Source organism: Taudactylus pleione, unplaced genomic scaffold (genome assembly GCF_031769625.1).
Source record: "Taudactylus pleione unplaced genomic scaffold, aTauple2 ptg000201l, whole genome shotgun sequence".
NCBI lineage: Eukaryota > Metazoa > Chordata > Amphibia > Anura > Myobatrachidae > Taudactylus > Taudactylus pleione.
Window position 1 is genome coordinate 6,500,001 of NW_028284603.1, and position 26,629 is coordinate 6,526,629.

At 44.6% G+C, this 26,629-nt stretch overlaps 1 protein-coding gene across 8 annotated transcripts in view; it reads left to right on the forward strand.

Moving 5' to 3' along the window:
• Positions 1–26,629, forward strand: part of EHBP1 (EH domain binding protein 1) — a 396,634-nt gene that overhangs the window by 219,908 nt on the left and 150,097 nt on the right. For all 8 annotated transcript variants that reach the window (XM_088477209.1, XM_088477211.1, XM_088477210.1 and 5 more), the window contains 2 exons: positions 12,156–13,040; positions 24,295–24,438. In XM_088477209.1, the coding sequence (XP_088333335.1) occupies positions 12,156–13,040; positions 24,295–24,438 (1,029 nt within the window). The remainder of the gene's footprint in view (positions 1–12,155; positions 13,041–24,294; positions 24,439–26,629) is intronic.

Sequence of the window (26,629 nt, forward strand, 5' to 3'; positions counted from 1 at the left end):
TTTACCGGAGAAGTTCTCTTCGGTCCGGATCTGGATAAGATTGTGGCCACGCTGGCGGCAGCCAAATCTGCTTGTCTCCCGTCGGCCGCTGCTCCTTCTGGTTCTGGACCATCGTCCTTTCGGTCATCTAGGGCCCAGGGCAGGCCCAAACCACAGTCGTTTCCTCGACAGGCTGGCCCTAAGAAATCGGTCAAGCCCCGGAAGCAGGCATGGAGTACCAGACGTCCGGCCCCCAAGCCAGATGACAAGCCTGCGGCCTGACGGTCCGGGCCTCCCTTTGGGGGATCCCAGGGTGGGAGGCCGCCTGCTACAGTTCGCCCAGTGTTGGTCGACCACTACGACAGACACTTGGGTTCTGGAGGTGGTTTCCCACGGATACGCCCTCTCTTTCCGGCACAGATCCCCGGCTCGCTTCTTCACCACGGGTCTACCATCAGACCGGAACAAGGCTACGGAGCTGCGGAAGGTATTGCACACTATGCTCCAGGCTGGAGTTATAGTGCCTGTTCCATTCTCCCAGAGGGGCCAGGGTTTCTATTCAAATCTATTTTTGGTACAGAAACCCAATGGGTCATATCGTCCGATTCTCAACCTCAAAGCACTCAACAAGTCTTTGCGGGTCCCGAAGTTTCGGATGGAGACCCTACGGTCCATCATTCTGGCGCTGGAACCTGGGGACTACATGGTGTCATTGGACATACAGGACGCTTACCTGCATGTCCCTATTCTTTTGCGCCATCAACAGTTCCTCAGGTTTGCAATCCGCAGCGACCACTTCCAGTTTCGGCCGTTACCTTTTGGCCTGGCAACAGCACCACGTGTTTTCACCAAGGTGATGGCGGTCATGGCGGCTTCTCTGCGGCTGCAGGGAGTCCGCATGTTGCCGTATTTGGACGACCTGTTATTGGTGGCAGGATCTCCAGAGCTCCTGTTACGCCACTTGGACCTGACCATTGCACTGCTGCAACGGCACGGCTGGCTAATCAACTGGCAGAAGTCCACTCTAATCCCGTCTCGGAGGATTCTGCATCTTGGAGCCTTATTGGACTCGGGACAGCAAAGGATCTTCGTGACGGAGGACAAGATCTCTGCTTTACAGTCAAGGGTGCGCAGTTGCCTGCACAGCCGCCGGGTGTCCTTACACTCGGCGATGAGGTTACTGGGCTCCATGGTGTCGGTGTTCGACATGGTGGAATACGCCCAGTTTCACTCCAGACCTCTGCAGCACCTGATCCTGTCCAAGTGGAACGGGCTGCCTCAGTCTCTGAAGTCCCAGACGATTGTGCTCACCCCGGAGGTTCGCCTGTCCCTTGCGTGGTGGTTACAGACCATCCACCTCAACAAGGGACGTCCGTTCTGGGTTCCAAATTGGGTCCTGTTGACAACGGACGCCAGTCTTCGGGGCTGGGGAGCAGTTTCGGGTCCACACTTGTTCCAGGGCAGGTGGACGCCGACAGAAGCGGAGCTTCCAATAAATATCTTGGAACTCCGTGCGGTCTTCAATGCTCTTCTGCAGGCACAGCGGTTTCTCCTGGGTCACCCGGTGCAGGTCCAGTCGGACAACGCTACCACCGTGGCCTACATAAACAGGCAAGGAGGAACTCGCAGTCGGGCGGCTCTCGTATAGGTCTCTCGGATCCTGGTTTGGGCGGAGCGCAATCTTCCGGCCATATCAGCGGTCTTCATCCCGGGAGTGCTCAATTGGGAGGCGGACTTTCTAAGTCGCCAAGACGTTCATCCGGGGGAATGGTCCCTGCACCCGGACGTTTTTCAACTACTGGTGGACAGGTGGGGTCTTCCAGAAATCGACCTCATGGCGTCCCGGCACAACAACAAGTTGCCGGTGTACGGGTCTCGCACAAGAGACGAAGGGGCGTCTCTGGTGGATGCTCTGTCCGTCCGGTGGACGTTCCGGTTCGCATACCTGTTCCCTCCGGTCTCCCTTCTTCCACGGGTAATCCGGAAATTCAAACAGGAAGGAGGGACGCTCCTGTTGATAGCTCCCGCGTGGCCCAGACGGCACTGGTTCTCAGACCTTCAGGGTCTGTCCGTGGACAGTCCTCTGCGGTTGCCGCTACGACCGGACCTTCTGTCTCAGGGTCCTTGCCTTCACCCGGACCTGACTCGGCTGTCTTTGACGGCGTGGCTGTTGAGACGGCCATGCTGAGGTCCCGGGGGTTTTCCAGCTCTGTGGTGCGTACCATGTTACGAGCTCGGAAACCGTCTTCCGCGAGGATATACCATCGCGTGTGGCATACGTTCTTCCAGTGGTGTCGACCGAGAGGTTATGCACCGCGGGAGTTTCGTCTGTCTCGGATTCTCGCCTTCCTGCAAGCGGGACTAGATCATGGGCTTCGCCTTGCTTCTTTGAAGGTACAGGTTTCGGCCCTATCTGTCTGGTTTCACCGTAGGATTGCTACAATCCCGGATGTGCGCACCTTTATGCAAGGTGTTCTCCGCATTCAGCTGCCCTTTGTTCCACCTGTGGCGCCTTGGGATTTGGCTGTGGTCCTGAGGGCTCTCCAAGGACCGCCGTTTGAACCACTGGGCTCAGTGGATCTTAAATGGCTAACAGCTAAGACTGTTTTCCTTCTGGCCATTGCTTCGGCCAGACGTGTTTCTGAGTTAGGGGCTCTTTCTTGTAGACCCCCTTTCTTGGTTTTTCATGGGAACAGGGCAGTGCTTCGCACTCGGCCCGAGTTTCTTCCCAAAATTGTTTCCCAGTTTCATGTTAACGAGGAAATAGTTGTTCCGGCCTTTAACTCACCGGGTCTTTCTGTGGGTGAGGCCTCTTTGGATGTTGTGCGGGCCTTAAGGACTTATGTTGACCGCACTTCTTCGTTTAGGAAGTCGGACGCTTTGTTTGTCCTCTATGGCTTCCGTAAAAAGGGTTGGCCTGCTTCAAAGCAAACTTTGGCAGCCTGGATCCGTATGGCTATTTCTGAAGCTTATCTTCATGAAGGCCTACCGGTCCCACCTTCTCTGAAGGCTCATTCCACTAGGTCTGTGGGTGCTTCGTGGGCAGCTCGACGTGGTGCCTCGGCAGTTCAGATCTGCAAGGCTGCTACGTGGTCCTCTGTCCATACCATCGTGAGGTATTACAGGTTTGACACCTTCGCCTCTCAGGATGCTTCCTTCGGGCGGCTGATTCTCCTTTCTGCACAGGAGCGTCCCCACCCTTAAAGGATACTGCTTTGGGACATCCCCAAGGTATCCTGTGGATACCCTATGGACCCTGAAGTAGAAAATATGAGATATGGTAAGAACTTACCCTTGTTATCTCTATTTCTACGAAGTCCATAGGGTTCCACAGGACTCCCGCCCTGTCGCACCTGTGCTGCAGATGGGCTTTGCTCTGGTCACCGGTTTTCCGTCTCCCTCTGGTGAGAATGTGATTCTTGTATGTGTCCAGATCTTTTTTCTCTCTCTTCCTTCTCCTCCTCCAGCCTATGGCTTGATAACTAACTGAGGTGCCTTGGCTCGGGGGCGGGGTATAGGAGGGGGACCCTAGTGCATCCTGGGAGGCTGAAAAGCTTAACTCTATGGTGCTCAGCGACTGACGTCACACCTATACCCCAAGGTATCCTGTGGAACCCTATGGACTTCGTAGAAATAGAGATAACAAGGGTAAGTTCTTACCATATCTCATATTTTTTTTTTAAAGTGCAGATTAATTTGATATACTTATAAATATGGTAGCACCCATTTTTCTAAAAAGAATAAACTATAATATTAATATGAAAAGTTTTTTTTTTTTTTTTCTATGTTTTTAACCAAAAAGTCTCCAGGTCCATTTCTAGGACTGAGCAATAAATTTAATAAAAAGGAAAAGGAAACACAAAATATCCACATTACTCTTTTGGAAGTTTTCCACTAAATTGGCCTTTCCTTGCAGTGAGTGTTAAGGTCCCCATACATCAGCAATTGATTGCAGCAATCGTGCAATTTGCAATCGATTGTGTATAAAAAATCTTTCCCTTTTTCAATCGATTGTGGCAATTCTACAATCGATTGAAAAAGAGAAAGATTTTTATAAACAATTGGTTGCAAATTGCACGATTGCTGCAATCAATTGCTGATGTATGGGGGCCTTTACACTCCTTCCCACCAAAAAGAAAATTAGAGTGTGTATAATGGTACTGAATGAAAAGCTGGGTCAGCAAATACTCTCCTCCTGTGCTTGTATGAGGACATTTACCTAAACTTGTAGTTATGGCTGGATCTGTGCAGTTTGTTCCTCCACCTGTGTGCGATGTTACCTATAGATTCGGTCAAAGCAAAGTGACTGAGTTGCCTGATTTTCTTGAAGATTTAGAGAACAAGGAACATATGACATGAGCATATATTTGTAGGTAGTAAAACACGTTACTTTAAATACACAATAAAAAGAAGCTACAAGTGTTTGTGGTACGCTGTATCCATGGGTTTTGGTTTTGGAAGACTTTTAACAAAAACTGTTGCCTTTGTTTTGTGACGTTACAGTTTAGATGACAAATACACAGGTGTATACTTGCTGAAGCAATCATTGGCATAAGGGTGTGTCTTTAATGTGTAGTGAAGGCAAAACAGGTATTTTAAAATACTTTAACGAAATTCAAATTACTTTTAAATCATATTTAAATCAACACTAAGGGGTCAATCCAATTAGGTGCGAATTGTTTTTTTTATTTGTGCGCAGCCCCAGGGTGAAAAGGTAGGGAACATCTTTATGTTAAGGTAAAAATGTAGGGACACAGTGCAGAACCTCTGAAACACCCCTCCCAATAAATAATCATACACTTGGAGGGGATTAACTGGCATAATTTGGTCAATAAAGACATGTCAGTTTTCAGGTGAATTCCTCTAAAAAGCCCAATAAAGACTTAAACAATGTGGGACAGGCACGTGAAGGTGTAAATGATGTGGGACAGGTATGTGGAGGTGTAAATGATGTGGGGAAGGTACATGGAGGCGTAAATGATGTGGGACAGGTATGTGGAGGTGTAAATGATGTGGGACAGGTATGTGGAGGTGTAAATGATGTGGGACAGGTATGTGGGGGTGTAAATTATGTGGGACTTGGATGTGGAGGTGTAAATTATCTAGGACATGGATGTGGAGGTGTAAATTATGTGGGACAGGTATGTGGAGGTGTAAATGATGCGGGAAAGGTATGTGGATGGTGATGTAAATGATGTGGGACAGGTATGTGGATCATACCTGCCGACTTTCTGGCTGCTCCTTCCGGGAGGGAGCAGCCAGATCGGCAGGACAGGGGGGACGTGGCCGGTACAAGGGGGAGTTGCCGGGCGGGTGACATCACTTGAAGGCGTGGTGGGGGTGGGGTCACGCGATCGCGTCAGTTTGGCCCCGCCCCCACTATGCAATGCCGATAAAATAGGCATTGTGTAGCAGGGGGCGGGGCCAAAATGATGCGAATCGCGTCACCGGCCCCCCTGCTCCGGGGGTTGAAGGGGTCATTGCGTCCCCCGCAATGGAGGGTTGGGCGGCAGCCGGGAGAATTGCCTGCCTTCCCGGGAGGTCGGGAGCGGCACCCGATTTTCGGGAGGCTCCCGACCAAATCGGGAGGGTAGGCAAGTATGATGTGGATGGAGATGTAAATGATGTGGGACAGGTATGGGGAGATGTAAATGATGTGGGGCAGGTATGTGGATGGAGATGTAAATGATGTGGGACAGGTATGTGGATGGAGATGTAAATTATGTGGGACAGGTATGTGGAGGTGTAAATGATGTGGAACTTGGATGTGGAGGTGTAAATTATGTGGGACAGGTATGTGGAGGTGTAAATGATGCGGGACAGGTATGTGGATGGAGATGTAAATGATGTGGGACAGGTATATGGATGGAGATGTAAATGATGTGGCACAGGTATGTGGATGGAGATGTAAATGATGTGGGACAGGTACGGGGAGGTGTAAATGATGTGGAGCAGGTACGTGTAGGTGTAAATGTGGGGCAGGTACGTGGAGGTGTAAATGATGTGGAGCAGGTACGTGTAGGTGTAAATGATGTGGGACATGTACAGTATGTAGAAGTATATTTGATGTGGGACATGTATCTACAAGTGTAAATGATGTGCGACAGGTGTGTGGAGGTTTTGTATTGATGGGAGTGGGGTTTCTGAACAGATGGGAACTAAAAGCGTTTATTCTGACTTTTTACAATCTTGTATGAAAAAAAACACTCCAAAATCACTGTACAAGCATTTTCCTGTACCCCAAAATGCTAGAACTATTTTAATTTGATGAAATTCACTTGATGCTTATTATTTTTTAACAATTATTAAAAAGTAAAAAACCCCAGATATTTAACACCTTTTTAGAACCTCCAGTACTTAACTTATTGCCACTAAAAGCCATCTGTATGGTCCTGCTATCTCAGCTGCCAATTTTTGGAGGTTCAGGATGATTTCCCCACTTTTTCATGCTCTTCTCCCGGATCACTTTTTGTAAGTCACGCAAACCTCGCTGCAAATAGTGCGATTTGGCATTTCTGTGTGAGGTGTGCGAGTTTCATGAAACAATCTCGCACCTAATTGGATTGAGTCCTAAGATTCAGAGGAATAGGAACAGTACAACAATGGAATAGTGTATTTCCATTCCTACCCTTAAACAGGCCTTCTGACCCCACCTTCCCATAATGCAGCTTTAAGAATCTACAGTATGACCGTATTCTGCAGAGTAGTCTAAAATTCTCAATGTGCAAGTTACTTTTTTTCCATTTTGCAGATGTTTTTATATGATCTTAATATTTTGCATGTATTTTTGAAATAATTTGAAATCACATCGTTTTGGAGAGTTTGTAATATCATTTTATTTTTATTTTTTGATGACCATTATAAAGACCATTTAGCACTTTCTGACTACTTAACTTTTAGAGAAATCTTTGTAAAAAGCGAGACGCAAGGAGCTCATGGGGAAAAATGCTCCACATGTATGAGAAATGTGTGGACAGATACTATATAGGCAGTGTCGGACTGGGCCATGCAGGGCCCACCGGGGAATGCAGTGGTAGGGGCCCATGCTTAAAGACTGTGGTCAGCCACCACAGATGCTTGGCTAACCAATGGGCAAATCTTGGTGTAGTTCTATAGAAGGGAACCATTCCCACATGCCGATCAGTGTTTCTGGTAATTGACCATCTAATAGAGTAACAATCTATAATTTGAGGTCTGGAACCTGACACCTAGAGAAGGGGGTGGGCCCACAGGCAGTATGGCCCACCGGGGATTTCCCCAGTACTCCTGTGGGCCAGTCCAACTCTGTATATAGGTCACACTGGTTGACCAATCAGACCTGGCTTTATGACTGCCCCCCAGTGGCAGGTAATTTAGGGTGCTGGCAGTAGCAAGTTGATGACTGCTGTTGAAGTCCCATTTGATATATTCTTGGAGTGCTTCATGTTTAGCAATCCACAGTGTCAGTTCAGTGTAAAAAGGGTTTAGCATGACCTGACAGAGTGTAAGTTTGTATCAGATAATTGTGTTTGGGGAGGTTTGATTATCGTGGATGTACCTTTTACAGTAAAACAAATCACTAGGAAGGTTGATCCACAATGATAAAGTCAAAGACCGATTAGTGTTGTGCGTTCCTTATCTCAGCACACATCGCTTAATGATGTAGTTTTGTAGGGAGGTGCTGTTTAAATTGCAGGAAAGGGAAGTATGTTTACAGGAATGGCTAAGTATGGCTCTTCTGGACACTAACATTTATACATTCTAAATGGAAGCTGCCAGCTTGAGACTAACTGAAAAGACCCATGAAAACGGTAATAAACATAGAGGACCTGATCACACTTAGGTCTGAATTCGCCTGCCTCTAGTAAGTTTTCACATACTCATCTTTGCGAACATACGTACAATCGAGAGTGATAAGCATCTCAGCAGTTTCTCTGCGGCAACTAAATGGGTGATGGATGGCAACTTGGCGGCAATAATACAAACACACGGAAGAAGGTTCCTGACCCGAATCAACAAACCCCAAATGCCGTGACACTGGGAGAGATATATCAGACCTTCTAAAGAGTACAAGTGGAGAAAATACCCATAGCAATCAATCCGCTTCTAGCTATCATTTATCTAGAACATTCTATAAAATGATAGCTACAATCTAGTTGCTATAAGCAACCTCTCCACTTGTCCTCAGAAGGTTTGACACATCTCCCCCAGCTTGAGAAAGTGCACTTAAACAAATAAATCTTTCAGTCCGTCAAAGTCCTTCACTTTCTCCTGCACATGCAATGCGGGTCTGTTTTCCCATGGAAAAAGTCCTAGTACATGGGTTTTGAAGCAAATTGTCAAACCGTAGATGTTGTTATACTTGAGATAATTAGTGTACAAACAGCAAAGCCCTGGAATCCGCAGATACAGTTGCTGGACAACTATAGGGTAACATTTTTATAGGGCGATAGAATTCCAGGCTTAACTTCAGCTCGTCCTGGAAGTCGATTCGAGCTGTCACTAGAGTACTCGATAATGTGCCAAATTCCTCTACAAGTCACAGCTGTCCTGCTGTGCTGGCTGGTGGAAGCTTGTCTGATAGAGCATAATGCATAAAGTCATACTGCATAAAATGCTTTATAGCAGGTGAGCAGGATTCCAAGGGGAAGCGGGAGCCCCCGACGTATTGTCCGACTTGTTTTGGTGGAAAACATTAAAGAAAAGAATCACAGATGAATAGAGATCGTCTGAGTAAATAAGAGTCCTTCGCAAGAACAGATTGGCAGTGATAGCTTCACACCACTGGAAATCTCCTCTCTTGATCCAAATTGATAAACTCTGATCTATCTCAGGTTGTCAATCAGCAGCGGGACGTGGTCTGGAAAATATCAGAAGGGTGTATGAGACCAGCGTTACACAGCGAACGGTTCTGAGCTTGTCCCCCTGAGATCGTTTATAGTCGTATCAAGAGTGTAGCCATGTGTAAAATTGACATTCACTGAGCTCTAGAAAAATGTAGCATTACTTGGAGTGATAAATAACCATGCGGAGAACATATAAAACAAGCAGAGACTTGTAGCAACAACACGCCATGGACACAGAAACATGCCATGTACACAGAGACCTAGTATGGATTTCATGAAATTGCATCCTCGCAAATTAGAATCCTTTTCTTTGATTGACATAATAATATACCGTTGTTAACCAGTAGTAATTTGCCAATACATGTGCAAACCTATTTCTAAACCTATTAGATATATTTCAGATAAAGGCAGTTTTATTGTTCAATCCTTTTGGTCCACACTCATCAAAATTCCTGCTAGACAGCTTATTGCAAAAAAAACTCCAAAATATTGAACCATATAGAACCTGATAACAGAGGATGTTGGGGTGATGTAATGGGCAAATGTTAAAATGACTTCATTTCTGCTATAGTATAGAAGCTTTATACATGTGTGTGATATGAGGAAATTTCTTATTAGATTTTAGATCTTATAGCGCTTACATATTGTGCAGAATTTTACAGAGAATGTTCTCGCACTAAGGACCTGATTCAGAGTCACTCGCTAGATGCGATCGCTCGCCCCCAGCGTATGCAAATTCGGCAAACTGAAGGCATTGCAGGCGCTCGCTCGGAAAGGCATAAGCACGCCCACTTTGTCTGAGCGAGCGATCAATTTGCGTATGCAGACGCCCATTAGCCTATGTAGAGATGCCCACTAGCGCACGTCATCTCCAGGAAGTGCATTAAAACATTGGTACATCAAAGACCATCGGAAGGGCTTGCAGCACTTGTGGTTGCCTTACCTTACTGTAAGCACTGCGGGGATTTCTGTGTAAAAAAAAAAAAGGCTGGTGACGTGTACTATGACGCTGTCTGGAAATTATGCACGCCTTAGAAACGGCGTTGCAACACTCAGGCATGCCTGCATTCGCACCTCCATTCCCCCATTATTAGTGTCCTGCCCCTGTTACCACCCACAAACGGCCTCTCCTGTCACTCATTACACTGGGCTGTCTTTGCTTGGCGAGTGTTCGGATTGCGATCGCTCTGAGTAGTTTGCGCACGCGCAGTACGAAGCGTGCGCATGCGCGGTCGCTTAACAACGGCCGCGTACGAGTGAGCGTCCGCTTGCGACCGGGTCTGAATGAGCTCCTAAGGGCCTGATTCAGATTTGGTAATAGAGTAAGATACCATGTACCAAGTAACCATGCACCTGGACAAACCATGTTGTAATGCAAAGGGTGCAAATACATAAAAATGTTTGCATGCAGGATAAAACCTGGCTGCTTCTGCATGTAGCCCTTAGGTGCTGGACAGCTTTATTCTCACACTGCAATTTAGATTTCAGTTTGGACACGCCACTCCCAAATCTAAATCTCTCTGCACATTTTAAATCTGCCCCACCTGCAGTGCAGCATGGTTTTTACCCATGTGCAAAGTTACTTGCTCTTTCTAATGGCCCCATACACTAGCGACGGATTGTCGAGACACTGCGATCCTGAGATGCCGGGTTGGAGGATCGGTAAAATACAACTAGTTGGATTTCACTGATTTGCCGATCACGATCAAAATATGATCGTGATTTGCAAATCGATGAAATTTAATATGTATAATTTCATCGATCCTACGTCGAATTGCGGTACATCGATGGCCGCCGGTCGTCATCTCCGACTGGCAGATTCAATCGCAAGATCGGACAATCAGACGTTGGGTGTATGGGGGCCTTTACTCTATTCCCAAATCATCTATCAGGCCCTAAGGCTTATTAATCTACCAGTTGTGGGAGGACACCGGAGCTCTCTAAAAAAAATAAAAAAAAAAACATGGAGGCAACATACAAACTCCATACAGATTAAGTAGATGGAATACAGCTCACACATCCCTATTGCTTTGAGGCAGGAATGTTAACCAACTAGCTCTAATATAGTGTCCAATAAATGTTCTGTATATAATACATATTTAGCTGTATATGTACAGTTACCAGTATTTCTATACTTTCCTAATCTGGTTTTTCTACAGATCTAATCATCAAAATAGTGGTATACAATAAAGTTTGTGTCTAAAACACTTGTACAGATGTACCAATCGGCGTGAGTTCTATCATGCAGGAAAATGTATTACTGTACATTATTGATAAAATTGTGTATTTTTCTGACTCGGCCGTGGTGGTTTATTCTTTTTGCCTGTGTATTATAGGTAGTTTCACAAATTATGTATTAATGTCCTCCTATAGTTTGAGTAGCTTTAATCTAGGCAGATATGTTTGGATAAAGTCATATGTCCTGATTGCGGAGATCTGTGCCCAATTTGGTCATGCAATTGCATAGCCAAAATTAATAGATTAAGTAATTTGGCCATCGGTCAGGCTCACATGGTTTACAGTCACTACTGTAAGCCAATGGTCACGGTCACAGATTTCGGTAATTATTATGTTATATTTATAAGTCGTCGTTGGAAGGAAACAGTGGTGAGACGGGGTGTTGGGGGGGATCAGTTCAGCACTTAATGGGCAAAGCAAACAGTGTCGGAGCCTCTGAATGTGAAACTATAGATAAAGTGGCGGAGCATTGATGACCTGGATAACACTGGGGGAGAACAAAAGGGAAGAGGGCCCTGTCCATGAGAGTTTGCATACTAAACGGGCGTACGGGCGATCGGCGGGTTGTCCGTACACACCAGCAAATGCACTGATATATCTACAGATATACTGACCATGTGCTATGCTGCACAGCCAATGCCTGAGAATGACGTCAGGGGGACTCGCGATATATCGGCTGTTTGATTGAACAGCCGATATATCGCCCAGTGTGTACACAGCTTAAGTGTAATTGGCCAATTTTTTATTTATTTTTTTCCTTCTAAAGTTTAAATTCTGGTCACATTTGTACCTCTGTGACTAGTGATTCATGTATAAATTTGCCAATTGCAACGCCATAAGTGTGGCCCTATTCAGAAAAGGTAATTCAGTGAATGTAAGAAAAGATAAATACAATATGAAACATTATTGCTGGGCAAGGTCTGTGGTCTGTAACCAGATTCATAATCCTTAAAAAAAAAAAAAAAAAAAAGTAACTTGGCTTTTTATACTTCTCATATAGTTTATAGGACATTGCACTATAGTTAACGGTAGAATGCAAATGGTTTCTCTGTTAAATAAAATGACCCATGTTAACAAGCTTTTTTTTTTGTGTGTTTTTGTTTTTCCCTAAAGGCTTATGATGGCTTTGCCAGTATAGGAATTTCTCGGTTACTAGAGCCATCAGACATGGTTTTACTTGCAATCCCAGACAAGCTGACCGTTATGACCTACCTGTATCAAATCAGGGCACATTTTAGTGGACAGGAACTAAATGTGGTCCAGATTGAAGAGAACAGCAGCAGAAGCACATATAAAGTGGGGAATTATGAAACCGACACAAACAGCTCCATTGACCAGGAGAAGTTTTACGCAGAACTCAGTGACCTAAATCAAGAAGCAGCACCTGAACAACTAGAGGCCGCAGCCACTGTGCCAGACTTTGTATCCCAAGATAACTCTGTTCTAGCTAGAGACAATGGGATAAGGGACCATGAGGACAAATCCCAAGAGGTAACTGAACAATCTAAAACTGAAACTGACTTCCCCACGCCCAGGACTAGAACTCGCCTACCATTACAAAGCTCCAGTAGGACTTTTGAACCTGATGAACAAAGGAAATTTGATGGGACATACTCAACTCGCCCACAAGCACAGCCTGTAGCTGCTAAACGCAAGTTGCTGAAACCGGATGTTGCGATTCTCAGCGATTTGTCTCACATCTCCAATCCTAGTAAAGAAACTTCACCTGGTGGCACAATGCCCGGAGACTCTCATTGGCATGGTTTACCAGAGCAAGCAAAGCCCAGCCTAACCTCCCCATTAGAATGTAGAGGGTTGGACAACGGTGCCCCCGAAAAAACTACTGTTTTCCCTACCACAAAATTTGGAGACTCTTATGAAAAAGTTGGTGATGCTGTCTTTAAAGGCTCATCTGTTCCGCAGACTGGGATCAGCGCCCTTCTGGACGCTACGAAGTCTTTGTCTAATCATGCTGATCAAACCGGAAAGACGCCTGAGGTAAGTGAGATGATTGGCCCTAATTTCTGCAGTCTTCTGACTACTATTTCCATGTTTGTGTTGGCAGTTTGCATTGGATTATAGGCACACATTGGTCTGATTGCAGTATGTGTCTGTGCAGTGCTTCAGTACATAAGAGCCTTAACGTTCCCGCTAGGCTGTTTCAGTGGGGCGCCATGCCCTGCACGATTTTAAAATGCGCCCTGCCCTTATGGAGACCCCCCTCTGAAACAGCCTACTGGGTGCCCTCCCCACCAACGGGTCGCAGGGTCCCATGGGGGGGGAACAGTTGTGGTAAAACAATCAGTCGCGTGAATAGATGCCACACGCATGCGTCCAGCATCTATTCACACTGTGGGGAGAGCTTGGGGGCAGCCCAGCATATCCGTGAGCGCTTGACACGCCCCCTTCAGTGCACGCCTTTGGCTGGTAGGACTCCTGTACCCCTGGCAAAGCTGGAATGCACACTAGGGTCTTCTCACTAATGTAGATCTATGAAACTCAATATACTTGTGTGAAAGGCCCTCATAGAACTTCATCACTAATGTGCAGTTTATATAAAACGTCTACACACCCCTATTGAAATTACAGGTTTTTGTGATATTATTCATGAAATAAAAATAAGTCATGTCAGATCGTTTGATGTGACCTTGAAACCCAATAAAAATAGCATTCAAGTGAAATCAGACAATTTTAGGATAAAAAGAAGTGAATTACAAAACCTACTATTTGCTGGCTATAGAAGGTTGCACATCCTTTAATAATAGGGCTATAGTTGTATGTTTCTTTCAAATTATCTATAGGATCTCATTGTTTAACTGTACCTCTTAGGAGTGGGGTATAAAGGAATTTCAAAGGCTTTACATGTACCAAGTAACACTGTTAAGACTATCAGAAAATGTGTTGCTACTGGGAAGTTGGCAAGATCAGGCTATCCCTCCAAATTTAATGCAGTGCTCTCCCCAGGATCAATTTTACGTGCGTACTACCCAGCTCATTTTACATGCCGCCCGGCACTCTGATGGCACCAATCAGATAGATCCACCAGAGTGAGCCCTCGGAAGAGTGTAACCAGCGTTGCAGTCCTGTGACCGATACAGAGCTGAGCCAATAGAGCCTAGTTGCTAGGTAAGCTATTGCCTGAGATCTGTGTCTGTCACATAACTGCAGTGCCAGTAACACTTTGCAGATCGCTCTCTTGGAGGGGGGGGCTATCTGATTTAAGTCTGCCTCTTAAAGATGGGGGAGGGAGACCTGTGACTGATCCGAGTCATGCTTCGCTTATGTTTCTGTGACAGACAGTCACAGATCTCCCTCCCATCAGAGATCCCCAGAGTCCCACTTTGCAGATGTTACTGTGATTGGCAGTCACAGAAATCCCTCCCATCTGAAATCCCTTCCCGATCTTTAAGAGGCAGGGCACGGTTCGGATGGCGGGAGCATTGTAAAGGGGGTAAACAGAGGCCCTGATTCAGAGCCAGATGCTCTGACAGAGCGCTCGCTCTGAATCAGGGAGTCTTTTTTTTTTTTTATGGTGCGGCCTCCTGTCCGCTCGCATCGCTGTGGGTTGCCACCCACAGCTAATGCGAGCGGCCAGGATGATGGTCACGATGGTCTTGACTTGTGATGTCAGTGGGGCCTCCCCCAGACGGTAGGCGTTCTCATGGGAATGCTTCCGTCTGGGCAGCCACCCCCCCAGCCCGCCCACCAAAGGGGGTGTGCTGTCACTCAACATCGACAGCACGCCCCCTTTGGTGCGAGACCCGGAGTGACGGATTGCCCGTCGCTATCCGAGTCTCGCGCATGTGCATGACGGAGCCGGCTCCGTCGTGCGCATGCGCTCTGGGCCACCATCGACCCGGTTGAGAGCGTTCAGCACTTGCAACCAGGTCTGAGTCAGGCCCAGAGTGCGGAGACGTAAACTGTGTCTCAGTGTGCATTACTGGACACAATTATATCTGTATCCAGCCAGTTGTGGCCAATATCCGCAATAGTCTTTATAAATTGTATAAACATTGTTCATTATTGCAAAAGGTGCGTACACACACAACGATGTAAGTAATGAACGATTTTCGTTGAATGATTTTCGTTCAGTTTTTCCCTTGAAAAAGTGAACGGAAATCGTTTTACAAAGTAGTTGCTTTTACTTTACATAATAAACAATTTTCTGTGTGTTGAAGGAAAAATATTGTAAATTCTATTGAAAATCGTTCAGTTGGCCAGTCTGACTGAACTACAAACTACAATCAACAACGTGAACGCGCATGAACGATCGTTTATCGTTTTACACTGAACGATCTTTTGAACGATAACGACGTCGTTATAGTTAAATCGTTCAGGAAATCGTTGTGTGTGTACGCACCTAACGTATTACACTGCTCCCACACCCAGCTGCTTCTTAATGTCATTCGGCTGACAACATGTTCGGGACAGGGACTTGGTAAATCCCTGTAAAAGGCTGGACTATGGGCCCGACCAGTGTTCCCAACTCCATTCCTCAGGGACCCCTAACAGTGCATGTTTTGCAGATCTTCTCAGTATCACAATTGATGTCATTCGCTCCACCAGTGTGTCAGCCAGTAATGAATACACCTGTGCACCAACTAGGAGATCTGCAAACCATGCACTGTTATGGAGTAGGGAAACACTGAGGTAGAATGACAAGACGGAAAACATTTTTACAGAAGAAAAAAATATCAAGCCCGACTAAATTTTGCAGGGAGAAACAAAAAATGCATTCAATCACCCCAACCCATGTGAGAAAATGCCTTATGATCTGATGTTACCAAGTTTGAACTTTTTGTACTTCATTGTAAAAAATATGTTTGGTGCGGAGACAACACAGCTCATCACCCTAAGAACGCCATACCTAGGGGGCAGATGTACTAAGCCTTTGGAGAGAGAGAACCTACCAACCAATCACCTCCTAACTGTCATTTTTCAACCACAGGCTGTAAAGTGACAGGAGCTGATTGGTTAGTACTTTATCTCTTTCAACTTTATCTCTCTCCAAGGCTTTGTACATCTCCCCCCTAGTGTGAAACATGCTGGTGACATGAAACCTGCTGTCAGAAAGCTGGTTACTGAAGTATTTAATCTAACAACATGATAACGATCCAAAATGCACACTCAAGTCTATTAAGTAATGGCTTCAGAAAAGACTATCAAAGTCTTGAAATGGCCCAGTCAAAGCCAATAACCTCAACCCTCACCGAAAACCCGTGGAATGACCTAAAGAGGGCTGGGCATAGGAGATCCTGTCACAGTTTGATGGACCTTGATCATCATTGCAGGGAAGAGTGGGATTGAACTTCGCACAGCTGGACTACAATTCTAAGAGACACATTGAAAAACACTCACGTCTATGATAAAAGCATAAGTTCTAGTTTAGGGGTGTGCAAACACAAGCAATTAGGGTATTGTAGACATTACTTTCTCTTCTCACAAACAGTTGTCTTTGTTTTTTATATGCATTTTGTTGGTTTTGAGATCAAATTAAAGGTGGAAAAAGTTCTATCATGACTTATTTTAGACTTTACTCCATAGAAAACTACAATTTCAATAAGGGTGTGTTTTATATTCACTGTAAATATGAGAACCGCAGTATAGATGTGTGAAATTGAATGCTTCACTTCATACTCACTAATGTAGATGTGTGAAATGAAAATACTTTTGATTTTGTTATGCGAAACAGGGTTAATTATATTCATAAAGTGCCCCACCTAATAAATTATTATGTGTCATATCTGCTTCTTGGGAGTCAGTCTAGGTGGAGTTAGATTTGTTTGGAATGTTGAATATTTAATCCTTTCTTGTTGGTCACAGGAAAGCTGACATTAATTGGGGGTTAGTTTTAGACTAGTTTATCTGAATTGTCTTTCACATGTGCATGTCACTATTTACCTTTTATTCTCCTTATTAACCTTACATCATTTTCACCATATACTTGGTTGAATATAATTCACTGTTTATTAACCGTAAACACACTGTTAACCTTTAGTAGTGCAGTTACCTTCTGAGGAAAAAAAAAATGATAAAAGTTCTGTAACGTGCATAGCATTTCAGAGACAATCAAGGTGAATGTATGAAATTCTTAGAAGAGAGTGTGACATCACAGATTTCCTGCATTAGTTTTATAAGAGCCTCATATTTCACATCATTAATCTGTGCTGTACAGCAGAGGCTCTCAAACTCTGTCCTCAGGACCCCACACAGTGCACGTTTTCTAAGTCACTCAGCAGGTGCACAGGTGTGTTCATTACTAATACCCCTTTTACATCGGAGCCAAAACCCGGGTTATTGCAGGGTTAACCCAGGCAGCTCCCTGGTGTAAAAGGCAGAGGGTTGGATCGCCGGGTCGAGTGACCTGGCAATCCAACCCAGGTAAGCCGGGAAAGCCGGGTCTATGCAGCCCCGACTCCGGTGTGAGCGGCGCCGACTCGGGAATATCCCGAGTTGGCGCCGGCTAAATTCCGGGTCTGATCCGGATAGGAACTCTGTTCCAATTCCGGGTCAGACCCGGAATTTTGGTAGAAAAGGGGTATAACTGACACATTTTAAAAGATCCACAGGTGGTGCTAATTATTTCACTTGTGATTCTGTGAGGAGACCTGGAAAACATGCACTGTTTGGGGTCCTGAGGACCGAGTTTGAAAACCTTTGCTGTTGAGGAAACCTACACATTTCACAATCTAATTCTCAGATCATTGCTTCCGGCTTACCTCCATTCATCTCCTCGCATTGTAATATTGCCCTGCCTGCTGCAGCTCTACCATCATTTACATAATCTCACAAATGGACGGATACCTGCCTTTTTCAGGATTGGCTCAATCAGTGTCTGAAATCTGTTCTGCTGTAAATATTCTATTCTGTATCATTGAAGCAGAAGTTGAAGATTAAATATTATCAGATTCTAGTTAAACACAAATTAACAACACTTTGGCTTGCTACAAATTCACTTAACGTAAAGTATGCGCAGATTACTTTTCAGAAAATGTTGAGTACACAGATGCATTGTCTTACTTGGGTATTATTGTTTTATAAACGCCAATTGCACGAATTTGGATGGCTGTAATACACTTTTCTTTGGATAGAAACGTCTCTGAGAATTGTTTCCTTAAGTTCCATTCAAAAAGGATTCCGGAATGTGGCCCATTTCATATTTGTTTAGTTTTGCGTCCTTTTCCTCTCCTGTGTGATAGCGTTTTGTGCTCTCTTTTCCCCCAAAATATATTAATGTGTATGTCCAGAAGTATTGGCTTTATTATTTCTTTAAGCAAAAAAACACACAATATGCATTTATTGCTATACATATATATATATATATATATATATATATATATACGCCCCTTATGCTGTAAGAGTGGAGCCGACTTTCTTGCTCATCGGTGTTGTGGTTGTACATTACTGCACAGTGCAGACGGCAAGGGAGGAACGTCTCTGTGACCCGAGAATGAACAAGTAGGAGCACTTCCTAAATTTCAACACATAACTTCACATTATGCACATGAACAAAGACTCATTTTGTTTATACAGATTACAAATTAGAGGGTTGGGATCCTCTTTATGTGCTGCACAGCACGCGTGTCACTTATTGTTCCTCTCGGGTTGTAAATCACTTCACATAGATTATTGGATTGTAAATCTCTCCAAGACATTATGTCTAGTCACTGTTTAAAGGCAGCACAGTAGCACAGGACATGACTGACTTCTGGTCCTTTAAAATCTTTTCTTTCAAATTACATGTTGATAATTAGCCTATTAGCTAAATAATTAGCTACACCTGTGAGCTGGTTGGGGTTTTGTTTTGTTTAGTTGTCAGTGTATCACATTAGGAAAGAGGGCAGTGCTTTACATCCAGGCCTCTCATTCAACAGCAGAATTTGTTTTCCATTCAGTTTTACTCTCAGTGGTTTATTCTCGGGTGACAAACTTGCAGCCTATTGAGAAATCATTAGCTGCTACGATTAGATGGTAGTGGGCAGTGCACAGTCTGCATGCTCCCCAGAACACAAGCACCTAATTCAGGCCATTTACCACTGGAATCTTATACATCTTTGCTGCAGTCGCGCCAAAAAGCCTCTCTCGGCGCACCAGGTCTCCCGTGAGACTCTGCTAGTGCCGGGCATCTTTTTTAGCCGAAAATGATGTAGCAATGTGATGCAACTAGGATGCACCAGCAGACTGTGCTGATTAATTAGATCTGCAATACTTGTATATCTGTGTGTCCCTGACTCTGGGCCTGATTCAGAGCCGGACGCTATTTGCGCTCGCTCATTCAGAAAAAGGGGCCGGCTATTTAAATTGAGCGCTCGCTCTTCGCGGTCTGTTGACACATCTATGTCTGAGCGAGCGAACGAAACATGCGCTCGCTATTTTGTAAAGACGCCCCCTGGCCGTTCGCATCATACGTCATCTCCGCTATTTATTAGATTAATCGAGTACATCGAAAGGCGTCTGAACTGCTCGCAGTGCTTGTGGTTGGATTTTCCTGCCACAATCATGCGAACAGTTCAGGCTAAGAAACAACCAAGTGACGTGGTCGATGACGCTGCTTTGTTAATTATGCACACCCTTAAAACGCCCGTTTTGACCGTTTGGCACGCCTGCGTTCGGATCACCACTCCCCCGTTTTCAAGCACCATCCCCTGTTACCACCCACAAACTCCTCATCCCGTCACTCAAATTAGCAGGCACTCGCTGTTTTGCGAGTGCTCGATTTTCGACCGCAATGACTGGTTGGCGCATGCGCATTACGACCCATACGCATGCACAGTTGTGCGAACATCACTCGGAGCGAACAAGCGGCCGCTTACGAGCGGCTCTGAATCAGGCCCTCTGTGTACTAATGCCGGCCATACACGCTACAATTATCGGGGCGAACCGCCCAATATCCACGGATCGCCCCAATAATTGTAGTGTGTGTGCGGGACACCGAGGGTTAAATATCACTCGGTTTGGTATGCCGGATTGTCCAGCATGCCCCTCAGATGCGATATTTATTAGTTAAACTATCGGCCGCATTCGGCAGTGCAGGCCCAGCCGTGGCCCGACAGACATTTCCTGTGTTCCTTCGTATTGGAAGGAATAGGGAAATGTCTCCTCCCCCGGGGGCGGAGCACAGATGTCGGGGCTAATACACTGTGGGAAATCTCAGTGTATGCTGCGGACATCTGCAGGCTGGCAGATAAAATGTCTGTCGGTCTGACAGACATTTTATCTGGATGTGTCTGCTCAGCGTAAGTGCTGCAATGTAGCGGCCACAGCTTTTTTCATTCCAAGTTCCGTTGTGCTTCACATACAGACTCCTCAGATATCACATATCAAATTAATCGGCACAGTCTGCTGGTGCCTCGTAGTCACATCGAGGACACATCTATATGTCTGCTTTCCACGCCTTTAGAAATAGACAAAATGCTTAAAGGTTATTTTTCTATAAACGCTCAAGTGGTAACTAACTTAAGGCCCCCCCATATACTAGCCGACGGATTGCCAGATCCTGCGTGAAATTATACATGTTAAATTTGATCAATTTACAAATCACGATCATATTTTGATTGTGATCAGCAAATTTGTGAAATACAAGATGCTGGATTTCACTAATCCTCCAACCCGGCATCTGAGGCTCGCAGCATTGTGACAATCTGTCGCTAGTGTATGGGGGCCATTACACCGGCCCCTGCTTTCCCCGCTCTGCAGAGCTTCACTGGGAAAGCGGCATTTCCTATTGGCAACTCTGAGGCTTTCTCCACCTGTACATTTGTTGGAGCCAGTGTTTGCACAGCTGCTCTTATAACACATCCTTGGTGGGAAGGCAGACAGTGACATTGTCAGACCCTACTGATGTTACCATGCATCAGGTAGGACTTGCAGCCCTGCTCCTCATTTATAAACCAGCAAGAGTGGGTCCAGGCTTGGACTATTTACACTGATAGCTGCTCCTACTTAGCATTAGGTAAGGCTACTTACTTGAAGCCCTTCTCTGTTAGGATGAGGGCTGGTTAGGTTAGTTTGTACATTGGAGTTTTAAATTAAAAAAAAACTTGTTTAATGTTTTATATCCGTTCATATTTATAAGCTGGCCATACACCTAGACGACCAGCATAAGATCCAATTCATCATACGATTTCCCATCAGTTCCCCGGAGCTCCCTGGCCTGTTTGTTGTTTTTCTTAGCACAGGATCTCTCGTAAGATCGATCCTGTGTCTCACAGGCTCATAAGGGAAACAGTCATTGAAATTACTTGAATTGCCGCACGATGGATCGCATGAACAAAATAAACGGCACGATCTGCACACGATACGATGGAACATATGTGCTGCACATCTGATCATTAGATCCGATTCTAGGAGCTGCGGGAGCGCGCATCGGATCTTATGTTACTAAAATAATACACGATTTTCACAAGATCCATCTTATGACTCATCGAAAATTGGGCAATCGGCCCGAAATCGTGCAGTTATCTAAAATTAGAACTGCCTTTCTAGTAGGCCATGTAAACAGTATGTGGTCATAATCCCGGCTGTCGGGATGCCAGTGCCGGAATCCCGACACCAGTCAGAATCCCTGTGCCTGCATCCCGACGGTAAGTAGTGGGGTTGAGGGTTAGGGGTTAAGGTTGAGCACTAGGGTTAGGGTTAGGCACTACGGGAGGAGGTTAGGTTTAGGGTGCGGAGAGGGAGGGTTAGAGGCAGGGTTAGGGTAGGTGTACTTACCTGTAGGCATCGGGATTGTAACCTAGTCAGGATGCCGGCGTCAGGATTCTGCCACCCGGGATCCAGAGCGCAAGGCATCCCCTATCCAACCCCTTTAAACACTACAATTTGCAGTGTTTAATACATAGAAACAAGAGTAAGTTCTGCTCAATCCTTTCAACTCTTACGTTGCTGTTTCATCTATTGTCCTCAGTGCATCTTATGGATTCTGGCTGCTACTGGTGAGGCTCGGAGACTTTGGTGATTTTGACAATGTATATGCGTACATAACATATAACTAAGCAGAAAACGGATGCTCATATATAAAATTGGAAGTTTTTACGTAAATATTTTACCTGTCTTAATCTATGTGAACATAAATTGCAATGGTTCATATATAGAGTTGTCTGACTGCTATATTGCCATAGGTTCTTTTTGTTATAAGCAATATTAAAAAGTGTTTTTGAAACAAAGGTATAAGGTAGAAAATGTCTTCATACAGAACTACGGAACTCCTGTTTTGCTACTTTTCAGTCCGTCCTCAACACCACGCTGCCAGACTCCTTTTCCTGTCTTGTTGCTCCACCTCCACTGCCCCCTCTGTGGGTCATTGCCTCCCGGTCCCACATAGGATCAAGTCCAAACTCCTCTCCCTCACCTACAGTACAAACCCCACAATCACTCATGTCCACGTTCCATCTCCAACCTAATCTACACAGCCAATATTGCCTTTCCTCCTCTTTAATCACCGTCTCACACACCCACCTCCAGGATTTCTGCCGTGAAGCTTCCATCCTTCCCACACAGACTTCTATCCAGCCTTCAAATGTGCCCTTAAGACCCTACTCTCCATCCAAGCCTACCACCCCACCTCCTAACTCTCTAAGCTGCTTCTCTCCCTTTTCCTACCTTGTGTCCACCCGCCTTGAGAATGTAAACTGTAGCGAGCAGGGCACTCGCTCCTTTTGAATTTTCTACTTAATTATGTAAGTGGTAATTATATAATTATGCTTTACATGTGATTTTGTCTGTATATTTGTATCGTGGGAACTTATCTGTAACTGTCCTATTGGATCACCTGTGTACTATCTAATTTTTGTGTATAATTATGCCCCAAGTATGGCTCTAAAGAAACTGTGCAGTGCCATATAAATAGACAATAATAATACAGGAGCGGTGTTGGCTTGCTAACCATCTTAGCATTAGGTGGGAGCGGCTGGAAGTGGGGAGCTTGGCTGTGACATCAGGTTTACAGTGTAATACTGAGATGGAAGAGGCCCTTCTTGTCAGCGACCGGTGTACTTTGTGGGCAGCTGCTGCGATGCATTAAAAACACTGGATGGGTGACATTATCACTCATTTACTGTGTTAGGTGCCCACTAACCATTGGCACTTTGGGCCAACGCCAAGGTTCATCCAATGATCGCGCCTACCCTGTCTTCATAAATTATAGGGGCAATGCAGCCAGTGTTCTCCCCTTTATTAAGCAAAATCCCTATGTGTTTACAGCTATACGTTTTGGATTGAATTTAATTAACACTTGACAACCAGATGCAGGAGTCGTCTTATTCACTTTTAGTCCAAATACGCGCAATATTCTCTCAAAAATTCACCAAAAATATCCCAATGACCCCAGCATATTGTGAGTTATCATAAGCAGATAACTACTTTACTGACAGCTTATAAAAAATCCTTTCTCATCAGTCACAGGAAAGCTGAAATGGGTACAGTCTGGGAGAACTACTTCGATATCTCTTGGCCAGTTGCTTTTTGGGATGCCGTGGGATAAGTAATGCTGTGTATGTGCGTGTAGAATACTCAGTAGTTTAGGTGGACCTGTCCACTTCACTAAAACAAATTGTTGCCAAAACCCTGGTGAGCCCCAGATTTGAGGAACAGCCTCCAGGACCCAGACAGCTTTTTTTGCTGTTTATACCACATAGGTTTTTAGACTACTTGATGTACTTAGAGAACAGTACTATGTGTATAATAATCCTGGTCAGGTCAGATGATGCACTGTCTGCATAGAACCATTGCAACTGAACTATCAATGAACCTGTACAGAAGTGAAGTATCCCCGTAAATTATGTTAAAATTTGGTTTACCTACAACACATTGATGTCTATAAAACATGAAGCATGACACTAATTTGTGAGGTGTTACCTTACTTAAGAAAAAGTGAAGTAGTTTAGTATCACAGATACAAGTGCAAATATGCAGTGTTCCAAATAGACAGCAATTCGAAAGTGGTTGTTTGATCGGGTGTGTGGGGTATCGGCAGAACATGTCTGTAAATCACCCCCTTAATATGTGTAACATCTTACCAAATAGCTGATATATGGAAGTTAACTGCTAAGACCCTAGTTAGAGAAATGGAGATTCAGTTGAAGTTGGCACCAGGCTGTAGACCCCTGCATGGCATGTCATGTCCACACGTGTCCCGGTGTGTATGTATGTATGTATATATATATATATATATATATATATAATGTGTTCTGAATGTTATCCATCATTTTCCCTTTTGTATTTTTATTTTTTTCATTATTACTTCTTTTTAAAGCAACGAATGCTGTCCCGTCAGGAGGAGCTAAAGGAGCGGGCCCGGTTATTGCTGGAGCAGGCCAGGAGAGACGCCGCTCTGAAAGCCGGAAACAAGCAGAGGAACAATGCAGTGGCCTCTACTCGTGCCAGGCAGCTAAGTGATGTAGGATTTACCTGCATATTGGTTTACAGAATAACAGTATGTCCCAAATGTTATAGCCTGCCAGCTGCAGGCACCAGTGTGATTTGGCTGCTAGATTTTAAAGCTACGATAATTTTCAAAGCAAAAACCAACCTGGTGCTTGCAGCTCATAGCCTACTACATTTGGGCCTATGTCTTTTTTTTACTGATAAATGTAATGTCATAAAGGATAATATTTACTGTTGAAAATTAGGATATTTTCTTGTACGTGCAAAGTCTTCATTTAGTGGTTTAGCATAAAGTTATGTTACTTAAACATGATATTTTATACTGTATGTTGGGCAGCACAGTGGCATAGTGGTTACTATTGTTACTTTTTAATACTAGGGTCCTGGCTCCAATTCCCACTAAGGCCCTATCGGTGTGGAGTTTGTATGTTCTCCCTGTTTTCATAGGTTTCCTATCAGTGCTCCGGCTTCCTCCCACAAAGACCAAAGACACACTGGTAACGGGCAGAACTGCCAGAAACAACTTAAGGAGATCGCCTCCGAGCGCAAGCCCTGAAAGGGGTGTATTTGTTTTTTTTTCTAGGGGGTGGTGTATTTTAATATTGTTTATGGCAGGTCTGGTGTATTAATGTTGTGCATGGAGGGGGATGTATTATTTTTGTTTGTGTGAGGGGTGTATTCATACTATGTGTTAAATGTGGATCACTGTTGGTCTCTGCATTACATTACAGGCACTGCGAAACTCTGCATTACATGGCAGGCACAGCGACTCTCTGCATAACTTGAGGGGCACTGTGAGACTCTGCATTATGCAGCGGGCACTGCGACCCTCTGCATTACATGGCAGGGACTGCTACACACTGCATTATATGGCAGGCACCGCAACATTCTCCATTCTTTGGTAGGCACTGCAACACACTCTGTATTATATGGTGGTTACTGCAATGGTCTCTGCATTATATCGCGGTCACTGCGACATTCACTGCATTATATGGTGGTCGCTGTGATGTTCTCTGCATTATGTGGTGGTCACTAAAATGCTTTTTGTATTGTCTGGTGGTCACAAAAATGCTATCAGTATTGTATGGTAATCATTAAAAATGCTCTTGAGTATTGTTCGGCGGTAAGTAAAATGCTGTCTATTGTCTGGTGTCACAAAGAATGCAAATGTAATGAGTGATTTTTACACTACTGCACATGCGTCACTTTCTGCATAAATTGGTGAACATGAGCGATAACAGATTAGCAGAAAATGGCCTGTGACTGTATGGGAAGTACTGAGTCACAAGAAAATAGCCAAGTTCAAACCGGCACTTACTTACACCCAACCAGATTGTAGAGAATAAGGGGCATATTCAACTGGGCACAAGATCTACCCGGCAACCAATTTTCTATTATCACGCGTATTCATGCTCCCAACAACCACAGTATCCAATTTTAAAAAAATTGGGTCACACAATTTTATTCAGCCACAAATTTACTGGAAGTTTAAAAATAAAAAATGGGGAACAGCCTATCCCCTAGAAAATTACGGTCACAAAGAAGAATATATGGAGTTTTCTTTAAAATGCATTAAATTACTGATTTGTGCATTGTATTTTGTAATTTTTTTTTTTTAAAGTAAAAAAATAGAAATAATAACTTTTTGTTTTATTACAAACGAATAAAATTACAAATTTTAAAAAAAGTAGAAAAAAAGGTGATTTTGAGGTAATTTTAGACCATTAAAAAAAAATAATAAAGCAATTATCTTTCGTTTAAATAAATGCTTTAATTAAATTTTGGGTTGCAAAAATTATCAAAAAAATTATTCATTTGGGGTAATTTGTAATCATTATTGGTTTTAACAACCAATAATGACGTGTAATTATTGGCTAATTAAAAACTCCCAATTGCCTGATTAGTCATTAGGCGACCAAGGGTTTCTGAAGGGGTTCCGAACATTTTCAGCCTGAAATAGGAATTTCTAGTTTTTTAGACCTGCTCTGGGACTGCAAGAAAATAGCTGCCTTAGGGGGTCATTCAGACCCACTCGCGAGCGGCAGTACGCTCGCAAGTGGGTCGATGTTCCCCACTGCGCATGCGCACGACGGAGGGAGCTCCGTCGTGCGCATGCGCGAGACCCGGTGAGCGACGGGCTTTCCATCGCTCGGGGTCTCGCACCAAAGGGGGCGTGCTGTCGATGTTGATTGACAGCACGCCCC